Here is a 23,706-nt window from a genome sequence, read left to right on the forward strand (position 1 = left end):
TTTCGAATTATGGTTGTCTCCAGATATATGCCCAGGAGTGGGATTGCAGGATCATACGATAACTTTATTTATAGTTCTTTAAGGAACCTTCATACCGTTCTCCATAGTGGTTGCACCAATTTACATTCCCACCAGCAGTGTAGGAGGGTTCTCTTTTCCCCACATCCTGTCCAGCATTTATTATTGGTAGACCTCTTCAATGATGGCCATTCGGACCAGTGTGAGGTGATACCTCTTTGTAGTTTGGATTTGCATTTCTCTAATAATTAGTGATGTTGAGCATCTTTTCAGGTGCCTCTTGACCATCTGTATGTCTTCTTTGGAGAAATGTCTATTTATGTCTTGTACCCATTTTTTGATTGGTTTGTTTTTATGTTGAGTTGTATGAGCTGTTTGTATATTTGGAAATTGAGCCCTTGTTGGTCGCGTAATTTGCAAATATTTTCTCCCAGTCCATAGGTTGTCTTTTCGTTTTGTTCATGGTTTCCTTTGCTGTACAAAAGTTTGTAAGTTTCGTTAGGTCCCACTTGTTTATTTTTGTGTGTGGTGTGAGGTGTTGCCGTGTTTTATGTTGACTGAATGTTGAAAAGTGCACATTTTCATTATCATTGTATAGCTTGTACCTTTGATCTTTAAAGCCAGCATTAGTTTATCAGGAGCCTGTGATCCTAGTTGATCTTAAAAGTCATGAATTCTTGATCTTGTCCTTAAGCTCTCACCAGAATCGTACTGTGACCACCTCTGGGCAACAACTCTGCCCTACCTCAGAGATCATAATAATAAGACGTGTTTATGGCTAAACACAATAAGGAAAAGAATTCTGAGTTTGTAATTAAGCAACTGAGTCTAGTAGTTTAGTCTGATTGTTCATTAAATTTCTGTAATATGCTGAAGGTGCCTTTTGAGTGTTGACACTGTCGGCATCCTGTTTTCAAGATGTCCAGACAAGACGTGTATTTTCATCCATTCAGCAGATACTGATTGAGCCCCGTTTTGTGTGAATGACTGAGTGTGTGGTGGGGAACAGAACCTAGTCCCTACTCCCTTGGGGCGGGTGTCCTGACGGCAGAGGTCGGGTTCCGGCATTCCTGGTGTCCTCGTGCCGGGTCCCTCTTTCTCACTGTCAGGCCACAGCCTCCCAACCAGGCCTGCAGTTCCAGCGCCCGCGCGCCCTCCGTCCATGCTTCACATGTCCTTGGAGTTGGGCACACGGATTGCACCCCCTTGCTAGTGCGGGAGGGATCGCGAGGCCTCTGGCAGATCTTGCAGGAGCTGCAGAGCCTTAGCCCTGGTCTGGGTTGGGGGAATCAGGGTGTCGCCACCGGGGCCCCACGTCCACATTGTCTGACTGCCCATCATATGCTGAGGTTTCAGCTCCCGAGGCGCAACTTTGTCTCCGTTTTTCTTGCAGCAGATCCCTTGCCTGGGCTCGAGGAGAAACCAGCCAGTGTTGGTGCTTTGGAGGGGGCGTTCCTCAAGCAGCTACCTCACCCCGCGCCCCCACTGCAGGCCGACTGTGCCAGGCGGAGCTCGCCCCAGGGAAGGGATTCGGATGGCCCAGAGCTCAGGCGCGAGTCCTCGGAGCCTGGAGACAGCTGCCCAGTGAGCGCGGGCAGGGGCGCCTGGCTCTCGGGGAGCGGCTTCGCAGGCGCAGCCGCCCAGGGGTGTGCCCTAGCTGACCCGGGGGCACTGCCTGAAAACGGACTGAGGGTGGAAGCCTCCCCGTGTGGGTCCGAGGGCAAGGGCAGAGCGCCACCAGAGGCCATGCCACCCGCCGAGCCCACGTGCGCCCCCCTGTATGCGCCTGGCCTGGAGTACCCCAGCTCCACTGCACGGTACCACGTCGGCCCAGGCCTGCAGGCTGTGGGCCCTGTGATGGGGGGCAAGCCCTCAGCCCCGCACCCTCAGCCTTTTCCCCCTCGGGCGTTTCCGTCCCACGACCCTCATTCTGGAGTCTTCCCCCGGTACCGCCCCCACCAGGGAATGAGGTACCCCTACCAGCCGCCACCTCAGCCTTCCTACCATCACTACCCGCGGACTCCTTATTACTCGTGTCCACAGGGCTTTTCAGACTGGCAGAGACACCTCCCTGCCCCGGGAAGCCCGAGCGGGCCCCCGCCGGCTCAGCCTGCCCCTGCCAGGCCCCTCTTCCTCGATAAGAGCGTTGGGGCTGGGCTGCAGGGCTGCGAGGCACTGAGCGCTGCCTTAACTTCCCCCGCGCGGGTGGACACCGTGGTCGCCAAGACAGCTGATGGGCAGAATCCCGGCCCAGAGGAGAAGCAGGATGAGTCTATGGAGAGGCCAGAGAGTCCCAAAGAATTTTTAGATCTGGACAACCACAATGCAGCTACCAAGCGGCAGAGTTCGCTGTCAGCCAGCGAGTATCTCTACGGAACGCCCCCTGCACCGCTGAGCTCGGGGGTGGGCTTCGGTTCGTCTGCTTGCCCTCCGCACGGGGTGATGCTGCACGCGGGGCCTCCTTACCCGCCGCAGCGGCCGGCCGGGCATTTCCAGCCCAGGGCTTACTCCTCCCCCACGGCTGCTCACCCACCTCACCGCCCAGTGGTGGCCCAGCCCAATGGCCTGTCCCCTGAGTGCCCCCTCTACCGCTATCCAGAAGAGGGCCTGGGCCACTTCCAGGCTGTGATGATGGAACAGATGGGCCCTGGAAGTGGGGTGAGGGTGCCTTTCCAGGAGCTGTACAGACCGTCCGGGTAAGGCTGCACAGAGTGCTGTTTTCTAGGGGAGAAAAGAGTAGACGGTAGTTTTAGCAAAGAAAAACGGCCTCGGTAATGAAGGTGGTGTGCGTGGTGTGGGCGCGGGAAGAGCACGTGGGTTGTGGGTGCTGGGGACTTACTGGGAAGGTGCTAGCTTTGGAGTCCAGTTTTGTCTGTGGTGTTTTTTTCCCTCGTGAAAGTGAATTGGCATTTAAGTGACCGTTCAGTTAGATTTTGGACACCTGATGGCCAGCGTTTGGGAGCTGTAGGCAGAGGCTGTCACCTGGGTGAAGGGGTCTCAGACCTGGGGTGGGCGGTCACAGGTGGTGTCCCAGGCTTACTCCTTGCCTCTCATTTCTTCCTTTAACACTGAATGAAAAAACTAGGTTTATCCAGAGCTAGGGCAAGTTACATTACTGTCCCCATGAGAATTCTGATAGACCCACCCGGGTAATCTGTCATCCAGGAAGTTTTCAAGTCAAAAGTCTTGAAAAAGCCTCACCATAAAACCAGCACCATCCACCTTAAGAACCCGAGTGTCCCTCCCAGGGCCAGCCTCAGAAGACCTTTCCGCATTTGCTTTAGGCCTCTCTGAATACCTGTTATGTTTCTTGTCTTATCTTTGTCTCTGTCCTCCTGGAGCGCAGCCCCAGGCCATTACCCCAGCAAAGGAAGTAGCGTCAGCTGGTCTGATGGAGGCCTTATTGGATTTCTTCAGTTGTCCGCAGAGTGTCCTTGTAGCTCTGCTTCTTTTTGATTTTTTTCCCCATTCAGGATCCATTCGAGGTTCATGGATCTAGTTCGGTTGCTGTGCCTGTGTAGTCTCTTAATTTACAACGTTGGCTTTGCTTTCTTTGTTTTTCAAAGTCCGGAGGCCACTTCTGCTGTCAGAGTGCCCCAGACCCTGGATTCTTCTCGTTGTTTTCTCATGTTCAGAGTCACATTGCACACCTTTGTCAGGAGTCTTGCACAGGTGGTGTCAGGCATCTCTCACCCGCCACACTTGGAAGCACCTGTGTCAGTGTGCAGTGTTGATCTCCTGGGTAGTCAAGGCAGGGTCTGTGTGAGACTTTTCACAATTAAAGGTTTTTTCCTTTGCACTGAGTCTGTCTTCGCTCATTCTTAACCGTTCCTTACTTACGTCTCTAGACTGCAGATGCACCCGGCCCAGTCCCGGCCCTCGTTCCCAAAGACGCCGGCACCAGCAGCGCCACAGGAGGGGCTGCCACCACATAAGCCCCCAACACTTCCTCTCGATCAGGTCAGAATGATGAAATATCAGAGGTCTTCTCATTCTTCCAGGTGGCAGGAAGTAAGGACTTGAGTTTGTTGCTGTCGATGCAGAGACTGTCCCCAGAAAGGGCTTTGTGTCCTGTGGGCAGCCGGGGAGGACCCGGCCCAAGCACTCCAGCTGACGGGGCCTCGGAAGCAGCTTCCCTCCCGTACTGGCGAGTCCCTTATTCCTGTTCTTACGGCACCAGCTGTTTGGGGATTATTTAAACTCCCTTTTCCCAGACTGGCTGCCAGCATTTCTTGGATACCATCCCTTGTCTGTTTTACCCTCCCCACCTACTTCATCTGGGAGAGGCTGGTCCACGGTGCTGGGCGCCGTGCCTTGAGCTGCCCGTGCCTGCTCTCTCTCCCCTGCCCCGACCCGGCCTCCCTGGAGGCAGGAGTCCTCGGCGCTACAGGGCTGAGCTGTGAGTCGGGCGGTCCAGGATTCAGAGCCCGCACTCCAGCAGAACTGGCTGACGAAGCCAGATCAGGCTGTTTCCCCAGACGGAGAGGAGTGCTTGAGCTTAATTGTTCTCAACAGTTAACACATGTTAATTTTGTTTAAATTGTCTTTATTTTGCTTCCCTCAGAGCTAGTCCAAGGAGGAAACAAGCCCCAGGGAAACAGAAAGCTGCATATGACGAGGGTGGAGAATGGGGAGGAGGGGGGCGCAGCCCCACCCACCTCTCCCGTCATTGGCATCACTTCGTGCGTCCCAGAGCCTGGACGCCCCTCCTCACCGACGCACCTGCTCGCGAGGTCCTGGGCGAGAGTGGAGACCAGATGGGCTGGACTCTGGTGGCTTTTCCAGACCCTGAGACTCTTGTTCAGGGAAGATCATCCTGACCTGGGGGGGCGGTGCTGGTGGGCTGTCATGGCAGCTGCACTCAGGTATACGTTTGGGGAAGGGACTACTCGTGTTGGATGTGTTTGGAGCTGGGTCCAGTTTACAGAGTTTTCATGTTGCCTTTAAGATGATTTCTGTCGTTGGTGGTGAATGTATTGTACATAAAGCCTGCAGGGCGGGTGGTGGGGATGGAGTCTGGCTGGTGGGCCTGCAGCCCTGCTGACCCTCCTCTGTTTACAGCCCTGACCCACTCACATTTGGGAGCTGGAGGAGAGGGCAGGCAAGGCCGCCGTGTTTCCTCTAACGGGCTCTTCCTGTCAGCATGAGGGGCAGCCCCCTGGCTTGGCGCCCAGGTCCTGATCCAACACAGCGGCGCCCCTCCTGGTTGGCCAGCTGCCCCGCCAGGTAGTTGTGAACCAGTATCAGGCATTTGCTCGTTAGAAGGTGAGGTGACCTGTCCCCATCACAGGCCTGCCGGGACTGTGGTCTAGAAGACGCCACAAGCTTCCTGGCACGAATCCCAGTTTGTGGCAGTGACTACTCAGGTTTGTATATGTTTAGTATCAATAAAGAAGCTGCACAGTTTTTAATAGGAAAATGTATTCCATAGATTTACAGCTTGAATTTAGGAATATTTCAGTATATATAGTTTTTATTCATTTTATGTGAATCATAGTAAAATAAGTCATGGTGATTTAAAATAGCTATCAAGAGCAAGTTCTTGAAATCACTTGTTTGTCTGTGATAGGAAACAGTTTTACAGTATTAAGTTACTTTATTACAGTTTTAGAAGCCAACGACACTGGATTCTCCCTGTTTAGCATTCTTTGATTTTAGCTGAGGTGCCACCAAAGTTAGGACTCATACGTTTTAAACTTTCGAATATCCCACAAAGGAAAAAAGAAAAAAAAAAACAACTAAGGAAGATGCCCTCAAGTTAACAGGTTTCTGTAAAGAATAGTGTATTTTTCAAGCATGCCTTTCGGTTAGTAGAAAAGCTTCCATAAAACATTGATTGGTTGATTTGCACTTGTTTCTTATAAATTCAGCTGTGTGAGAGGCCGGGAAAACCTTGCCTCCAGTCCTAGCGTCCTTGATGAAGCTGGAATAAACCTGCGCTTTCAGTAGGAAAAGAAACAAGTTGGAAACATCCCTGTTGTCCACGTGGAACCCAGGCACCAGCTCCAAACACGTGGATGCTGACCTGCGGGGCGCACGAGGCTTGGGCAGGTTGAGCCCTGGGAACGCGGACGCCTCCCAGACACGCTGCACAGAAACACGAATTTTTCCTTACCAGACTAAAATTTGGCGTGCTTTTAGATGGAGTGAGTTTGGGGGCTGTGTTCTCATTGGATCCTGGTTCTTGTTAGAACCCTGTCACGGGCGTGATGTGGTTCAGGGTGGGGAGGTCAGCGTCGCCCCTTGGGAAGGATGGGGTAGGGTTGCGGGCAGGTCCAGGTTGGCCCCCGAGCTGTGAAGGACCGTGCCCAGGACACTGTGCTTCCCCGCGTGTCTGTGCGCCAGCTGGGAGGGGAGACCGCAGCTTTGTGTAGCTGGTCTGGGCCCAGAGCCTTCTCCCCGCCGGCCTTGAAGCTGCTTTGGGTGCGAGGCTGTGGGCACCCCTGCCTTGAGCCGAACCAGCCCGGGGCAGGGCCAGGAGGGACCACAGCGATTCCGCCCTCTCCTTCCGCCTGGGGGCCTCGCAGCCTCGGGTCGCTCTGCTCCCCCCGCCGCAGCCCCTCCCCCATCACCCGCTGCCCCAGGAGCTGTGGACAGGACAGGAGCCTCCCTTCTGGGTGAGTGGACACTGAGGGGGTGTGGAGGGAGTGGAGCCCCACATGGATACTGTGGTGAGCTGGCTGTGTCCCTTGGCCGGTAGGGCCGTCCCCGGCCGGGCCCCTGCGCTCCTCCCAGCTGGAACGTGGCTTGGGAGGAGGTCCCAGAGGGACCTTCCCCTGGGGCTACTGCCGCCTGTCAGGGGCCAGGAGGACTTCACGTCCACCGCTGACCTTGGTTAGAAACTATCTCCCCAGGACCCAGGGAAATAAAAGATCCAGAGAGAAAAGTAGAGCCTTTGGGGAGGTGTCTGGCCTGGGGTTTTTTCCCCTCAGAGTCTGTCCATTTAAAATTAGCTCTTGGCTAAAATTTATTACAGTAAAAACATAAGACTAAGTAAGGACAGACACACAGGATCCTGTTGGTAACACTTTTCTCATCCCACCTTTTAAAAGTGGAACTAAAGCTGCTGCACCGTCTCCCTTGCAGGGGGTGGGGGTGGGGGACACACTGGCCTGTTGTCAGCAGGACGCCCTACCTGGGGCCCCGGGGGCCTCTGAACAGGAAAACTTACATGTTGCTTGAAAGCCTTCGGCCCTCAGCCAGCCTGGCCCACAGAGCCTGGCAGCGTTCTCGTGACTGGGCTGAGACTGACTGGGCGTGAGAGGTCTGGGCTGAGACGAGACTGGGCATCCAGGTCTCTGTCGCGCGGGTTATCTGCTGGGTCATCACTTGTCTTAGTTCCTGCCGGTCCGGGAGTGGGCTGCGTGCTGTCCAGGACAGCCAGCGTCACCTGGGCTGAGCTTTTTTCTCACTTTTTAAAGGAAGTTCCTATCTACAGCTACACACTGCTCTCAAGTCCTGGTTTGAAATGTCCCGTGAAAGCCTAACCCAATCGCCCCGAGGCAGGGACCGTCACAGAACAGCGGCATCCAGGGCGTTCAGAGTCCAGCGGAAGGACTGGGATGCCCACCTCAGAAATCGGGTCGTGTGGGAGTTGGGGCGTCGGGCCGCGGCTGCTGGGGTGCGGGGTCCCCAGCCAGGGGCTGAGCCCGTGACTGGACTCTGCTGGGACACGGGCCTCCCCTGCCCTGCGTCCTCTCGCGTGAGGCTGGCCGCTCTTCATCCCCACTGCTTTGTAGGCCCTTGCCGAGCAGTCCGTCCGCGGCGGGCTGCCTGCACACTGGTCTCTCCCTCGTTCTGCCCTGGGGGCTGATGTAGAAACGCCTCAAACCAGCTAGCTGACCTGTGGTTTTGAAAAGGGTAGGTGGGTTCGGGAGTGAGTTACTGAACGCTGCCCTCCCAGCTGGGGCTCGTGCCCGGCTCCCCTGCTGCAGAAGCCCGTGGGCTTTCCTGGCCAGTACTGGAAAGGGGAATGCTATTTATTTTTATATTGTGTATATTTTGTCTGGTCTGCTGATTCCCTGTTTCACTGAGAGCCACACTTACCTCAATAGTTAGTTCTATACTGTGTGTTGGATAATTTTTTAAAAGAACTTTTTCAAAAGCTTTTTGATCCGTGGAGGTCTGTAGATTTATTTCCATATGAACTGGTTATTTTGTATAAAGTACATTCTTAAAATAGCAAGGTGATACGTGTGAGTTGTGTGTGTCCTGTGTCACTTTCATCATGGGGCAAACTCCCATCAGGACAGAGGTTTGAATTAGGCCCCAGGGCCGTCACCTAAAAAGGCAGCCCCATCTCAGCCCACATGGTCCCCGCGGGCCACGCACTGGGCGGGGACGGGGCGGGGACGGGGTGGGCCCCGCACCGGTGACGGGGACTCTGCAGAGAAGCTGAGCAGTAACAAGCTGGCTGGTGGGTCCAGGCGGCGTCTGGGGATCACACACTCTTCCCCACCAGGCCTGTGGGCCCCACCTTCTGCGCCTAGCCCAGGGCCATCCTCACCAGCCCAGGCGCTTGCACAAACAGCGCTTCACCCAAACCCAGACCACCCGTCCCGTAAGTGAAGTGTGCGCCTGCGCCTGGGCTGGAGGCTTGGAGCCTAGGCGGTGCTCTCCTCCCTCCCAAGTTAGTTTTCCTTCCCAGTTCCTGGGAGGGTGTTTGTTGTTGGGGGAGGGGGAGGAGAGATGAAGAGGAGCCGCCTGTTATCAGTTAGCTGGAGTCTTAGGTCACAAACATTCCTGGCCTGTTTTATCCTTGTAAGTAATACCTTTCAGTAGAAATGCTACCACAGATAGCCCCAGTTTCCAGATCTGTTCCCCCTCAGGTTTATCACTTTCTGGGCCGTGACCTTCATGACCTTCAGTTGTTTGTTGTAACATTATCCCCATTGATATATTGGTATATATTTTTGAGACTTCAGCCCTTGTCCTTTTTAAGAACTGTGTTCACAGTGCAGTCAGTCTCCCATACAAAACACTTATCCTATAAGACACTATGTCAATCACATTTTCTAGTTGAGTAGTTGCATTTCCATGTGTTTTTTTGAAACCCCCCAAAAATGAACTTTAAAATGGAAGTTGTTAGTAAACCCCGAATTTGATGTGATGCCAGTCGGAGTGTTTGTCTTGCTTGACTCTCAGTCCCCTCAGCCTGGGCGGGGCTGGGGGCAGGTGGCCAGGACCCTGGCCTGGCCCCCTTTGCATCCTGATGTGTGGACCTGTGTGTGCTCGTATGAGTACGTGCGTGTAAAGTTTGATTTCTAACTTTTGGATTCCCAACTGGAACCCCTCCTACTATGACATGAATTCCTCACCAAATGAAGGCCAGAATGTTCTGACAGTTTTAGCCAGAGATTGACTTTTTAGTAGGAACTTAGCTCTTAGCTGAATGCCTTTAGGGTGTTTCCCAGATTTATCTCCTTGGGACCAAAGCAAAGTGTCTTCCACTGGTCAACTCTGTTTCAAAACCTGGTCCATCAGATGGTGTTAATCTATCCCTGTTTACAGAATCATTGTTTGACATTTACACTTGTTAAGCCCCATGGGTACCATACCCGTGCTTACTTTAGATAGATGGGAGCGTGAAAAGAAAGCTGGTGGGGAAGATTTAGGGAAAAGGAAGGAAGCCAGCCATGAGTGATCAATGCGGGTTAGTCTCAAAATACTGACAGAACTTTCCATTTTGTTTTGTTTTTTGTTTTTTTGCGGTACACGGGCCTCTCACCGCTGCGGAGCACAGGCTCCGGACGCGCAGGCTCAGCGGCCACGGCTCACGGGCCCAGCCACTCCGCGGCATGTGGGAATCCTCCCGGACCGGGGCACGAACCCACGTCCCCTGCATTGGCAGGCGGACTCTCAACCACTGTGCCACCAGGGAAGCCCGGAACTTTCCATTTTGACATTTGGAAACATCCAGAGGTCTTTTTGGACAGTAATGGCTTTTCTCTCTAAACCTATTCCTGTCATTGGGAGGGAAGATGTCTTAATTTTATAAACAAGTGGCACCTCCAGGGTGAGATTAATCCAGGGTCGGGCCCTTGGAGGCGACCTTCACCCTGAAACTTTGTGGAGAGGACTTTGGGAGAAATGCCTCTGGGCCGAGTGTCCGGACTGAGTGTCCAGGCTGCCGCAGCCCACCCTGTCCCCTCCCCCAACTGCATCCTGGAGATCTGTCTCCTGGCCTTATGGTTTTCCTTTGGGTTTTTAAAAGGGGAACATATGTGCTCCTGTTTTTGTTCCCTTTCTGCTACCAGGGTTCACTCCTTTAGTTTCCTTAGGCAATTCTAGCAAAAATCTCGAGTGAAAGATGGACGGTGATATACTAGCCAAGGAGGCAGCTGGAAAGTCTCCCGATTTGGCTGTTGTGTTCTGAAGCCCCACCCCCTCTGCATCCCTGATGTGGGTACCAATTCAGGTGCCTTTGAGATGTCTTCCGACTTGGAAAAGCACTGCCCGCTCCTAGCTGCTTGGGTCTGAACCTCATTCCAGACAGCAAGTGGCAGGATGGCGGAGCTGTTCTGGCCAATTAAGGCTGGCTATTATTTTTTAGAGCCTTGCAGTTGGTTCCTTGGAGCGTGTCCACAGCTTTTGCTTTGGGGAGGAATTGAGTCGGCAGGAGGAAGGCAAGGACGTGGCCCAGCCCCAGGAACTAAGATGAAAACAGACTTAACTCGCAGTCACCTTCTCAGTAAGTATTTATTAAATCCCTTCTGTGTGCCTGGCGCTCACGTACTTACTAACAGGACAGAAGGAAAAATACGACTTTGTCTGCAGACTTCACAGTAAAGGGAGAAAAACAGGGCAGAAACGCTGCACGAGAGCAACATATGAGCAGAACGCAGTGCTGAGCTGCCATGGTGGGTCAGGAGAGACGCCGGCGCAGGGCCAGACCCTGAGGGGCAGGGTCTCAGGCCCTCTCAGGCCTGTTCCGTTCTGTCTCTTCTGAGCCCTGTTCTGGCTTGAGTCCCTCTCTCCCCTTTCACCCCGGCTCTGCTCCCGGCCAGGCTGAACTGCAGTGAAGGTGACACAGTGCAGAAAACAGCCTCTGGAAGTGATCCCCAAGGCGCAGGGGTGGAGCTGGCCTTGGGAGGAGTCCTGTGTGTCCCTTGGCCCAGGGAGGGGGCTCCAGTGTGGCTCTGGGCTGCAGCACTGCCCGGGGCTTCGTTAGAAGTGCGGATTCCGGCTTCCTGTCCCAGACCTGAGAAATCACAGCGAGCTGGGCCTCAGCCAGCACCTGTGGGCCTGAGGCAGGGTGCCGAGTGCGCGTGGCTTCAGGGCTGATGAGCCCTTCGCCGCCCCTGCATCCCCAGCCCTGCCCTCCTGACACCTGCCCCCGTTTGCCTGTCTCTGCTTCGAGTCCCACCCTTGGACTGGTGGGTGCTTTGGGGTCTAAACCCAGCAGACCTGCTGTCCAGTCCTTTCTGCCGTCCATCCGTTTACTCCCCGTGGCGTCTCCCGCCGCTGCTGTTGTGATTGATCCAACAAATTTTAGTGACCTTATGTTCGGCCTTGCAATGCCCTAGACCAGTGGTTGCCAATCTAGGCCACCCATTAGGGGTTTAAAAACCTGGACTTAAAAAAACCAGATGCCTGGGCCCTCCCCACAGTTTTTCCCTGGTCTGGGGCGCAGCCTTGGCACCGGGGTTTTTCAGAGCTCTCCTGGTGACCTTTGTGCCGTCAGCATTGCAAACCACTCCCCACAACTTGCAGCTTCGGTGTGCACAGGAATCCTGTGAGGGCTCATTAAGATCAGACCCTGGACCCTGGGTTGGAACGTCCCGAGGTCCATGGGGCCGGACTGTCCTCGCTCCACCCCCCACGCCCCGCAAGTCCTCTGACCACACCCATCTCCTCCCCTGGGTCCCCTCCCCATAAACGTTGCCCCAGTCTCCTCTCTTTACCTTCATCCCAACTCATCCCAGCTCTTCACCTGGCATTTTTCTCCTGGCATCTGGCTCCTCCTTCCCTTCCTGGAGGTGGGGACTGAGCTGCTGCCTTGGCCACACCTACTTCACAGCCCTCTGCTCCTTCGTGGCCCCTGGCAGTGCATCAGCCCCTCCCGGAAGGGCCCAGGCCTGTCCCACTGCCGCATCTCACCCCACTCCCACCCCTTCTCCTCTGGACGCCTCCTCCAGACGACCAGACTTTTTTACCTGTAACCTCAGTTGTCACTGCAGCCGACTGGCGCTTCCATCAATTCTGAGACGCTGATCCCCTTTCCAAATTCCTGTTGGACTTTGACACCCATGTGTCCTGCTGCTGTTTGGTAATTTTTCGTTTGCCAGTGTTTTAAATTCCTCAATTAGTAAACAATTGGCAATTTTATTTCCAGACTTTATTTCCTACACCTTGTATATTGTTTATAAAACCCTTTCTTAACCATTTTACTGTAATTCACATTAATGTGGACACCTTCCTCCGCTCCCCAGTGCCCCCCATTCATGTTTAAATGTAATTTAAGACCTTCATTACTCACCTCTTGTTTTGCTTCTTATTGTAAAATACACATAAATCTTCCATTTTCACCATTGGTAAGTGTGTGCTGCAGTTGCGTTGAGCATACTCACATCATCATGCAACCACTACACCAGCCAGCCCCAGAAGTTTTTTATCCCAAACTGAAACTCTGTCCCCATTAAACACTAACCCCCCCACCCTTGGTAACCACTTTTACTACTCTGTGTCTGTGATTTTGACTGATCCAGGTTCCTCGGATAAGTGGGATCATGCAGTATCTGTCCTTCTGTGTCTGGCTTATTTCACTGAGCGCAGTGCCCTCCCAGTGCATCCGTGTCATAGCAGGTGTTAGAAGCTCTGTCCTTTTCAGTCCGAGTGACACTCCACTGTGTGGATGGACGACATCGTGTTTATGCACCACCCGTCGATGGGTGTTTGGGTTGTTCCCCTTTCTGGCTACTGTGAATAATGCTGCAGTGAACATGGTGCACAGTTAATGTCCGAGGCTCTGCTTTCAAATCTGGGTGCACACCCAGGGGTGAAAGTGCTGGGTCATAAGGTAACGCAGGTTTTAACTTCGTGTGGGGCTGCCATCCTGTTTCCCACGGATGCGGTACCACTTCACGTTCCCACCCACAGGGCGCCAGGCCCAGCCAGTAGCTCCAGCTCTGTCTGTAGCACCCTAGCTGGTGTGCGATGGTGTCTCTTCTGTGGCGATGCTTTAAGTTCATGCCAACAGCCAGGCTTTTCTCTCTGCCCCCGTGTCCTCACCGCCGCAGCCCTCCTGATGCCCCTCCTGCTGGTTGGGGGTTCACACATGGCATCTGGCCATGCTGCTGCTTCACAGAAAGCATTCGCATCCCTTCCCTCCCACTGCAGGTTCTCCTGACTCTTCCTGGATTATCGTAATGTCCTTGGCCTGTGCCCTCTGGACCCAGCTTCACACCCTGTGTCAGCATCCACTGCCACCAGGAAGGGGAGGGACAGTACCATTAAGTGGACGCCTCGTATGTGCCAGGTGCTGTGCCAGGTTCTCTACGTCGGAGTATGTCTCATAGTTGAGGAAACAGGCACAGAGAAGTTAAGTAACTTGCTTAAGGTCACACAGCTAGTGAGTGGTAAATGAGATCATGCAGCTCGTAAGCAGCCTGACTGCAAAGCCTACTCTGCCCCGCTGCCCTGCGTGGTCCTCAGCAAGGCTGTGACGTGGAGACGAGACGCACTGAGTGAGATCACTTGGCTAAAGCGGGGGGTGCTGACTTGAGCAACAAGTCCCCTGCGTCCGGAGCCGCAGCCTGACCGCTCGGGAAGCTGGTCTTTAAGACCATCACATTCCTCTCTAAAGCTTTCCGGCCCCTGAGTTGGAAGAATCCTTAGGGCAGCACTGAGTTCCCAGCTCAGCTGTGATGTTCTTCAAAGTGCAGGGACCTTGCAAACCAGCCTGCAGCGCCCTCTCCCCCTAAACGGACAGAAGGTATCCGTGCGGAGAGAGCACCGGAACAGGCCTGCAGGCCGGTGCTGTTCGTCCTCCTCCCTGAACTCCAGGCCTCTGGGGAGGTGGGGCTGCCCCCCCCCCGCCCCCTGCCCCCGAGTAATAGCCTCTGGGGCTTCGTTCAAGCCCGCCTGTTGGAGAAACAGGAGAGGAGATGGCTCGGGGTGAAGGGGCTGCTGTAGGCAAGTGGGGGTCTCGCAAAGCAGTCGTCCCACAGCGGGCGGGGATCTGGCCTCTATCGAGGGAGTAGAGAGGCAGAAGCTTTGGCTGAAGGTGGGTGACTGTCCATGTCGAGCTTAGAGTGAGGAGGAGAGAAGCTGCTTCTGCCAGACAGGAGGCTGTGGCACGGCCTCGTCTCCTTTGCTGCACGGGCACCGTACGCACGTGGAAGTGCAGTGCCCTGGGGGCTGCAGCGCCAGAGCTCCAATCCTGGAGGCCTCCAGTAGGTGGTCAGGGCCTCGCATGCTTGGGGAGCCAAGGGCCGTGGGAGGGGGCACAGGATGGGGCTCGGGGCACTCCCCCAGGCCAAGCATCTGGATGGGATGCCAGCCACGGACTGTGGCTGGAGCCCTGGGCTGGGCCTGTACCTGGGTGTCAGGTGGGCCCGCAGAGGCCAAGGTGGGAGCGGCTGAAAGGGCCGATGCGGGGAGCAGAGGCCCAAAGGACCTCCGTCCCATCAGGGGGACTGAGTGGGGGGCTCAAGGGTGGCACGGTGCGGGGGTGCCATAAGGTGGACCCCAGGCAGGGTCAGGGTCCTGGGAGCAGCAGGCTGGGTGCCGGGCGGAGGCCGGGAGCTGGCCTCTGGGCAGCATTTCTACCCATGAAGAGGGGCTTGTTTCCCCCCAGCCTACTGTGGACCAGTAATTTTGTGAGATACAGCAAAAATGGATTACTAGAAAAATAGAATTAAGAAAACAAAAGCGCACATCTTTGTTAGATTCTAAAACATGAAATTACTCAAGGTGCCGTAATGGTTTCTCAGCACTGACCCAGTTTCTGTTTGAGTCCCCGCCCAGCATGTGCGGGGCCCTGTTTTTCGGAGGAAGCGTGAAGGCATAGACTGCTTGGCTTTGGGGACGGGAGGGAGAGGCCACCAGGGGCTGGGGGGTTGGGTGTTGAGTGGCAGGGAATGACCAGAAGGCGGGGAGGATGCTGACGGGGGAGCCGGGCAGCTCACACAGGCGGTGTGCGGAGGGAGGGGTGTTCTAGGGCACTGGGATCCAGCGACACAGGTCCCAGGAGGGTGGGGGGCCTTGCAAGTCAAAGGGGTGAAAGGTTCTCGTGAGGGAGGCGCCTGCACCCGGGCGGCCTTGTCCCTGCAGTGCACACTGAGCCCCTGGGTGCCTCAGGCCTGCTTTCTGGAAGAATTGCCCTTGCCTGGGGCCGGGGTGGGGGGGGGCTGCTTTTGTTCTCAGCTGAGTTCCCCCTGCACACGGCAGGCACCCAACAAGCTCTGGCAGAGCGGCAGGCACTCGGGCCTCGGTCGCCCTGGGCTGAGCATCTGTGCGACGTGACTCCAGGGCAGCCTGGCTGCCGGTTTTCTTTCTGCTGACTGTTGAGAATCCACTCACCACCCACAAACCTTGCCTTCACGGCTCGAGGGCGATGCCAGGCCATAGCACCTGGCATGTGGCTGGGGACATGGGCCCGTCGTCTGGTGGAGGGGCACCTGCAGCTCCACTGGCCCTGGGATCCGGGTGCCCTTGGTTTTTCTGGCTTCTTCCAGTGGGCAGTGAACCACAATTTATAAACGAGTAATTTAGTTCCACAAACAGCAGGGGATACGGCTGCAAGATTCTCAGTTATTTGAATGTCTGGATTCCGACAGGAAGGGTTTTCCGTGCGGCCCGTCGTTTCCTGCAGCTGGAATTCAACACGTCCTCTCCACAGCTTAGCAAGCGTCTGGAAGGACAGCCAGGACACGAATCTCCTGGCCTTAGGGCTCCTAAGGCTGCAGTCTGGCGCCGGCCCCCTCTTCTCCCCAACTCCAGGCCCGGGTCTGCGGTTGGCAGATGCTCAGTCCCTTTGCTGATGTCGGGGATGATGAAGGCTCTGGGGCCGGAGCACTGCAAACCAGTGCTAATGACCTCGTTTGCTGAGGGATCCTGAGGGCAGGGATCGAGCATCCCCCCCACCAGTCTCCTCCAGCCCTGTTCCTCCCACAGACCCAGTTTCCCATGTTGCCAGCGCTCAGACCCGGTGCCTGCAGCCTCCCTGTCCCAGCTCCGACCCACGCACCCCGCCCACCTTCCCGTGCAGCCTGGATCCTCTCTGTCCTCCCTCACCTCTGACCTTCGCCATCTGCTCTCCACGCAGCGGCCGGTCGTCCCGTCACCTTGAGACTCAGCACTCTTCAGTGGACTCTTTCAGAAGAAAAGCCAAAGGCAAGAGGCCTCAGGAGGTCAGGCCTCGGCCCCGCCACCTCCGTGACTCGGTGTCCCTGCTCGCAGGGACGGCGCCTGCCCCACTGGATGCTCTTCCCGGACACCCGCAGCCCTCGCCCTCATGCCCTCTGGGGCCTCAGGTCGCCTTTTCCCCGTCCCGGAGTCTCCGCCTTCCCTGCTGCGTCTTTCTGGGCAGAGGCAGGTCACTGGCTGTCCCCCAGGATTTGCTTTGGCTACCGCCTGTCTCCTTCTTCACGTGCGGCTCCTGATAACCAGCGTTCTCGCCCGGACCTGGGGCACCCAGCGCCTAGCACTCAGTCCATTTTTCCCGAAAGGGACAATACACACCAAGAGAGATGCTGATCTCTTCTTCCCCAAAACAAAATCGCTGGAGACGCTTGAGCCGTGTCGGCTGCCCGGGAACGAGGACGGGCCTTCCAGATGCTGGGACTCCCAGCGCCAGCATCCTCACCCGCTTTCTTCTGACCTTTTGATCCCAAGGCCCAAGAGGTCCAGGAAGAGAGCGGACTGAGCACGTGGGCAGCTGTCACGGGTTCCCAGGCGACTGACCTCCCCCTGCTCTGGAGCCGCGGCCCTGGGAGCTTCCCGACGATCTCCGACCAGGATTTGAGGTGAACGGCTTCCCTTCCCTGTCCCAAGGAGAGCATCTGTCCCCCGGTGCCCTGGACGCCATGGAACTGGTAATTGTTGGCCCTGCATCTTCTCAGGCTGCAAAACTTAAGTCACAGTCTGTTTGTTGCCTCAGTTTCTGGCTTGTTTATCAAGGTCCACTCCTGAGAAAAACGTCCTGTTCTCCTCTCTCAGGTAATCTACCTCCAAGGATCTGCCTCTGCCTGAGACAGAGGGACTCTGTGCTAGGTTCCGAGGAGCCTTGTTTTCCATTTTCAGTCTCCCAAACTCAAGGACGAGGGACCTCACGATGTATATAGTGTGACTTTCTTTCCTTTTGGCCACAATCAGATCATCTCAAGCTCTAACCCTGGTTCTCTTCCTTTATCAGAAGCGTGTGTTCTTATTGTTGATTGTGGCTCTCATTTACCAAACACATAACCTCTTTATCCTCACAAACCCTGGAGTGAGGCCAGCCTCACCTGGGGGACTGGGGGTGAGAGATCAGAGGCAGGTGACTGCTTGAAGCAAACAGCACGGCCAGGATTCACACTCAGTCCTGACCTTAAGCTGGAAATAAAACTGCTTGAAAAATCATTTGAAACTTTTACACGTGGTTCCAGGGTGGGGACCGGCCAGAGAGCCCGGAGGCAGCCCTGAAGGAGCTGAACCCCCTGGGTGCGGAGCTGGCCTCCCTCCCAGAAGCCCCCGCCCGGCCTCCTGGCTCTCCGTGGGGCTGGGGGCGGTGCTTTCGCCCTGCAGGGCTGGTCGGGCCGAGGAGAGGGGCCTCTGAACTCCTGTGGGGCAGGGGCCGAGGAGCCTCTCGTGCCCGTTCCCCGCTCCGTCCTGCCCTCCGTCCCCTGGTCCCATCCTGGCTGTGCGGCCAGCCTCCCCCACTGTGCCCACCCCCGACCCTGGGCCTAGTGCCACAGCAACGCTCATCAACGGAGGCGTGCCAGGGCTCCTGGGGGTGACCCATCCCCCAGGTGACCCACCTTCCCATCGACTTGGCCGAGGCTCGGCTACAGAACCAGCGTGGACAGGAAATCTACAAAGGAATGGATGTTGGGGGCCAGGGGTGCGTCGGGGTGCGGGGCCCCGCAGGCCTGGGCAGGGCGAGGCGGCTGCCTGCTCACCCTGACCTTGCTGGCCTCCGCCTCCACGGCAGTGGGCTGCCGGGGAAGACAGCTTGGGGGGAGGGCTTCCTGGGCACGAACCAAAGCGGGCTCCTCAGGACCCGGGTTGGCACAAACTTGGGGGGCTTGACCTTGCTTCTGCGAGGGGAGCGGGAACACATTTGCATGTGGTGAGGCGCGGGGGCCCCGTCCTGGTACCACTGTGTGTGGCGGTGGAGGCCAGTGAGCCTCACCTTCTCTGCTCCCCCCGCCCCAGAGCCGGGACAGCTGCAGAGGGAGGGGCTCCTCCCCGGCACCAGCCCCTGCTGGTCCCGCCCCCGCAGTGTCCCCAGCCAGGGCCGCACACCGTGGCTGTCGAGCCTTGCAAGATGGACACGAGGCTGGATTGAGAGAGGCTGATGCGCCAGTGGCCCTGAGCGTAAAGGCAAAGCCCTGGGACCCACACGGCTGCCAGCCCTGCCCCGCAGGACCTCGCGATCAGGCTGAATTTGGGGAACTGGTCACTTGTCGGGGGGTGGGTGGCACGAACAAGACGCAGGTGACTTGTGGGAAGTGCACGAAGGAGCCGTTGGGCACACGCAGTCCTAGCGGGGCAGCAGAAAAGAAAGGGCGTTTCTGTGAAATAGGCAGAGGAGCCCCCCGACTCCCAGGGGCCTCACTCATCCCGGAAGCTCACTGGCTGGGGGAGGGGTCCCTATGGCTGCAGACGCCCCACCCTCGCGGTTTCCTTCCAGGAGCTGCGGTGAACCTGACCGTGGTCACCCCAGAGAAGGCCATCAAGCTGGCAGCCAGTGACTTCCGGCAGCAGCTCCTGGAGGACGGGTGCATCGCGCTCTTTTCTGGAAGGTGGCGGGAGCGGGTGGCAACCACGCGTTGGCTCACCTGTCAGCAAGTGTGTAAATGTGCAGAGGTGGCTGAGCGCTGGTGTGGTTTGGCAGATGGAAGGTGACTTCTAACCTGGAAAGACAGGCCGTATAGGATCTATATGCTCCGTCATCAACCAGCAGACGAATTTTTTTTTTAATTATTTATTTTTGGCTGCGTTGGGTCTTCGTTGTTGCACATGGGCTTTCTCTGGTTGCAGTGAGCAGGGGCTGCTCTTCGTCGCGGTGCGTGGGCTTCTCATCGCGGTGGCTTTGCAGACGAATTCCCTTTTCAGTTTTATTGAGGGCAACTGATGTTCAGCGCTGGGTACCTTTAAGGTGTTCAGCCTGACGACCTGACATCCATATACTGCAAAATGATGTTAGTTAACACCCATCCGCTCACAGAGTTAACAAAAATGTTTTTTTTAAGAGTTCTTTTATTTTCTAAAATATTTATTTGCACTGGGTCTTAGTTGTGGCACGCCGGCTCCTTAGTTGTAGCTTGCATGTGGGCTCTAGTTCCCTGAGCAGGGATCAAACCTGGGCCCCCTGCATTGGCAGCCCAGAGTCTTAACCATTGGACCACCAGGGAAGTACCCTTTTGTTTTTTACAAAGATGTGTTTCTTGTGATGAGAACTCCTGGGATCTGCTCTCTTAGCAAACCCTCACATACACAGCGGTGTCGTTAACTCCAGTCACCATACTGTGCATCATGTCCCCAGGACGCACTGACCTTGTAACTGCAGCTCTGCACCGTTTCACCCAGTTCACTCAGTCCCCATCTTCTGCCTCTGGGAACCGCAAATCCAAACTCTTCTTCTATGAGTTTGCATTTTTATAGATTCCACGCATGAGTGAGATCATATAGTATTTGTCTCTTTCTGTGTGATTTATCTCACTTAGTGTAATGCCCTCAGGGTCCATCCAAGTTGTTGCACATGACAAGAATTCCTTCTTTTTTTTAAATGGCTGAGTAGTATTCCGTTGTATGTAATAAATAAATAGATATACACCTCGTCCTCTTTATTCATTCGTCCATCCATGGACACTTTGGTTGTTGCCACGTCTTGGCTACTGTAAATAATGCTGCTATGAACGCAGGGGTGCATAAGTCTTTTTGAATTACTGTTTTTGTTTTCTTTGGGAAAATACCCAACTTAAACAACTCCCACCAGCAGTGCATGAGGGCTCCCTCTTCTCCATGTCCTCACCAACTTTTGGTATTTGTTGTCTTTGGTGATGGCCAGTCTAATTGGTGTGAGGTGATAGCTGAGAGGTTTTGATTTGCATTTCCCTGATGATTAATTACACTGAGCATTTTTTCACGTATCTGTTGGCCATTTGAATATCTTCTTCAGAAAATGTCCATTCAGGTCCTTTGCCCATTTTTAAATTGGATTATTTGGGATTTTTTTTTTGCTATTGAGTTGTATGAGTTCTCTGTATGTTTTGGATATTAGCCCCTTATCAGGTATATTTTTGCAATTATTTTCCCCCATTCAGTAGGCTACCTTTTCATTTTGTTGATGGTTTCCTTTGCTGTGAAGAAGCTTTTTAGTTTATTTTTGCTTTTCTTGCTTGTGCTTTAGGTGACCGATGTCAAGGAACTTCTCCCGCTGTTGGGAGTTTAATGATCTCAGGTCTCACGTGTAAGTCCTTAATCCACTTTGATAGTTTCGTGAGTGGTATAAGATAGAGGTCTAGTTCCGTTCTTTTCCATGTGAATATCCAGTTTTCCCAGCACCGTTCCTTGAAGAGGCTGTCACTTCTCCATCGAGTATCCCTGGCTTCCCTGGCGAACATTAGGTGACCATCTGTGCAGGAGTTTATTTTCCCAGCACCGTTCCTTGAAGAGGCTGTCACTTCTCCATCGAGTATCCCTGGCTTCCCTGGCGAACATTAGGTGACTGTCTATGCAGGAGTTCATTTCTGGGCTCTGGATTCTGGTCCATCTTTCTGTGTCTGTTTTTATGCTGATGAATTGAAACAGATCAACTGCAGACACTTTGTAGTTCTCTCTGTGCTTCCCGTTGCCCCAGTGACAGTTGTTGGGGGATCAGGAAGGAAGCAGTCCTGCAATGGGTTGTTTCATGGTCCTGGTCTCAGCCTCCCTGGCAGCCTGTTTTAAATTTAGTCTCTCGTCATTAAGGAGACTGAGCTTGACTACTTACCCAGTGGGGTGAGTGGCAGCCAGCCCAGGGGGACTAAATACCTAGGGGAGGGTAGACGGGCCAGGGTGGGGCAGCAGGGCTGCCTGTGGCCGAGGGAGCCTGACTCCGGCCCACAGGGCACAGCGGAATCTGAAGCTGGTGATGCTCGCCGGGTGTGGAGCTGGGCTGTGCCAGGCGGTGGTCACCTGTCCCCTGGAAATGCTCAAGATTCAGCTGCAGCGTGCTGGGCGCCTGGGTGAGGCCTCTCCCACCTTCACGCAGGATCGGTAAGGGGCTGTCAGAACAGATTTCCCCACGTTCTCACTCATCCGCCAGACTGGGGCCCAGTCAGCGCTCCAGGTCAGTAGAAGTCTTTTGTGGATTTCAACACCTCCAGCTGTAGGACAGACAGCAGGGATGAGACTCAGTTCTGGAGGGGGAGAGAATGTTTCCCTGTTACCTCTTGTCCTGCTGCCTTAACATGTAGGCCCGATTTCCTAACGATTTTAAGCAACGTCAGTGGCCTGCTCATGCACACTTCAGTGTTGCTATGGAAGCTGGCCTTCCGTGGGACGGCAGTGAAAGGGAGAAGAGGGCCATTCCTATTCTTTTGCTTTTCTCTGGAAAAGGAGTTTGGCCCTTTCCTAAATCTGGGTCCTCTCAAAGACACACTGGTCAGGTATCAAAGCATCTATCGAGGACAGGGGTGTGTCCCATGAAAGGAGGCCAGCGGGGGGCACAGAGGGTGTCTCCCCAGGGCGAGGCGTGTCAGCCACGGGACTGACACAGCACCTGTGAGGCCTTGGGTGTGCGTCTCCCCTCCAACCAGCTGGCCACACATGCTGAGCTGGAATTTAGCCAGGTTTCCAGGCTGGATCAGACCAGCCTGAAGCAAACAAACAACTGCGGAGAGAGTGAAGTCCAGACACTGGAAGCCCCTGCTGTGTTTTGATCTGCAAAGGGTAAGGTTCTGTCACGTCTCGTTTTTCAACCTGGACGAGAAGTCTTAGTTCTCCTCCAACACTCAAAAAGAAGTAAAACTCAGGATATGGATGGATGGGTAAATTATGTACACCTAAGGCAGACCATGCGGAAAATAATGTTCACTGATTGGCCACCTTCTTAAAGCTGCTCGTTTGAGACCTGTGCCTAGATTTCTACCCTATGAAATACGGTAAAAGGGGCAGCACGTACCTTCTTAGTATGCATTGTTTCTCTGCTGGATACCAGTCAAAATTGAGGCAAGAAGTAGCTTCCTTTTAGGGCTTAAAATCTAGGCCAAGTGTCTCAAACACTGAGAATTTAAAAAATTAATATTCACACAACTTCAGTGCATCGAATGCTGTGGTCATTAGTGAGACTCACCCACATTCAACACGCTTGCATCAATAACCAATTTTCAGGGGAAGAACTCGGTTCTGTTTATTAGATGCTCAACTCATCAGATCGCGTGCTCTGAATTACTCCACTAAAAAGGGCTGACGTCTGCGGAACCTAATTCCATAAAATGGGACATGTTCCCCTAGTCTTGGAATTCTAGAGAAAGGAGGCGCCCCTTAAGTAAGTCTGAAGGGCAGTTTTTGAACAAAGATAATTTGCTGGTCTACAAATTACGCAGAAGATATACGGGCATTCCTGTGTCCCAAAGTACAAGCCCCGTGAAACTCTGCAGGTAAGTTGAGAGACGGTTGAGGAATGGAAGGAGGATCAAAAGCACAGTTTTAACAGGAGGATAAGGAAGTGGCGGAGGAGGGGGTCCTACCACAGTTTCCTATAAAGAAAGCCGGGCAGGCAGTGGCCGTGCCCTTGGGAAGCAGCCTAAGCAGCAGGGACATCCTATTAATTACATAATATAGACCCTGGAGCCAAGAACTGATGTCCTCACCTTAGGACAACCCTCAGCTCTAGGAAGGGCGGGGCCCGAGGGGCTGCCTTCCCTCCCCGCAGCCCGCGGCCAGGGTTCCGCTGCCAGCCCTGCCCCGCGGGGCCCCTTTCCCCCAGCAGGCGCCCGGCCGCGGCCCTCATCGCCAGCGAGCTGCTCCGCACCCAGGGCCTGGTGGGGCTCTACTGGGGGCTGAGAGCCGCCCTCCTCAGGTGAGGCCTCTCCCCAAGCTGGACACAGAAGGGCCCCAGGGAACAGGGAGAGGAACACAAGGCCAGAGGGACGGCTCCCCAAGGGGCCTCTGTGCTCTTCTAGGATGTTCAAACTCAGGATGGCAGAACCGGGCAGGGCTGCAGGGTCGGGCCTGGGAGAGTAGTCCAGGCCCTTCTGCAGGGACCGGGCCCACATGACTGTCAGGTGCTCTGGGGCCCGGGAAGGAAGGGAACACCTGTGTGCGGACAGTCTTAAGGGGCTGGGAGGGCGCCTCTAGGTGAGGCTTTGGTAGAAAGTGGCAGATGCGCCTGAGGGACACAGAGAGGGTTCGTGGTTTCAAGTGCTGATGGCTGTCAACCCGCAAATGCTCCAGGGGTTTGGAAAATGCTTCCTCTTTCCAGATTCCCGAGAACTTCACCCTCTCAAACCACAACCTGCAGCGAGCACCTTGTGTAATAAATCAGTGACATCCACG

General features: G+C 54.9%; 1 protein-coding gene across 4 annotated transcripts in view; it reads left to right on the forward strand.

Annotated features, from left to right (window-relative positions):
* The window catches only part of CECR2 (CECR2 histone acetyl-lysine reader), a 154,455-nt gene extending 146,256 nt beyond the window's left edge, over window positions 1–8,199 (forward strand). For 2 of the 4 annotated variants that reach the window (XM_030834844.2, XM_060306648.1), the window contains 3 exons: window positions 1,412–2,714; window positions 3,867–3,978; window positions 4,583–8,199. In XM_030834844.2, the coding sequence (XP_030690704.1) occupies window positions 1,412–2,714; window positions 3,867–3,978; window positions 4,583–4,588 (1,421 nt within the window). In that variant the 3' untranslated portion in view covers window positions 4,589–8,199. The remainder of the gene's footprint in view (window positions 1–1,411; window positions 2,715–3,866; window positions 3,979–4,582) is intronic. The other 2 variants (XR_009565572.1, XM_030834845.2) reach the window with 2 other exon arrangements.
* The last annotated feature ends 15,507 nt before the right edge of the window (window positions 8,200–23,706 follow it).

The sequence above is a fragment of the Globicephala melas genome, chromosome 10, assembly GCF_963455315.2.
Source record: "Globicephala melas chromosome 10, mGloMel1.2, whole genome shotgun sequence".
Classification (NCBI taxonomy): Eukaryota; Metazoa; Chordata; class Mammalia; order Artiodactyla; family Delphinidae; genus Globicephala; species Globicephala melas.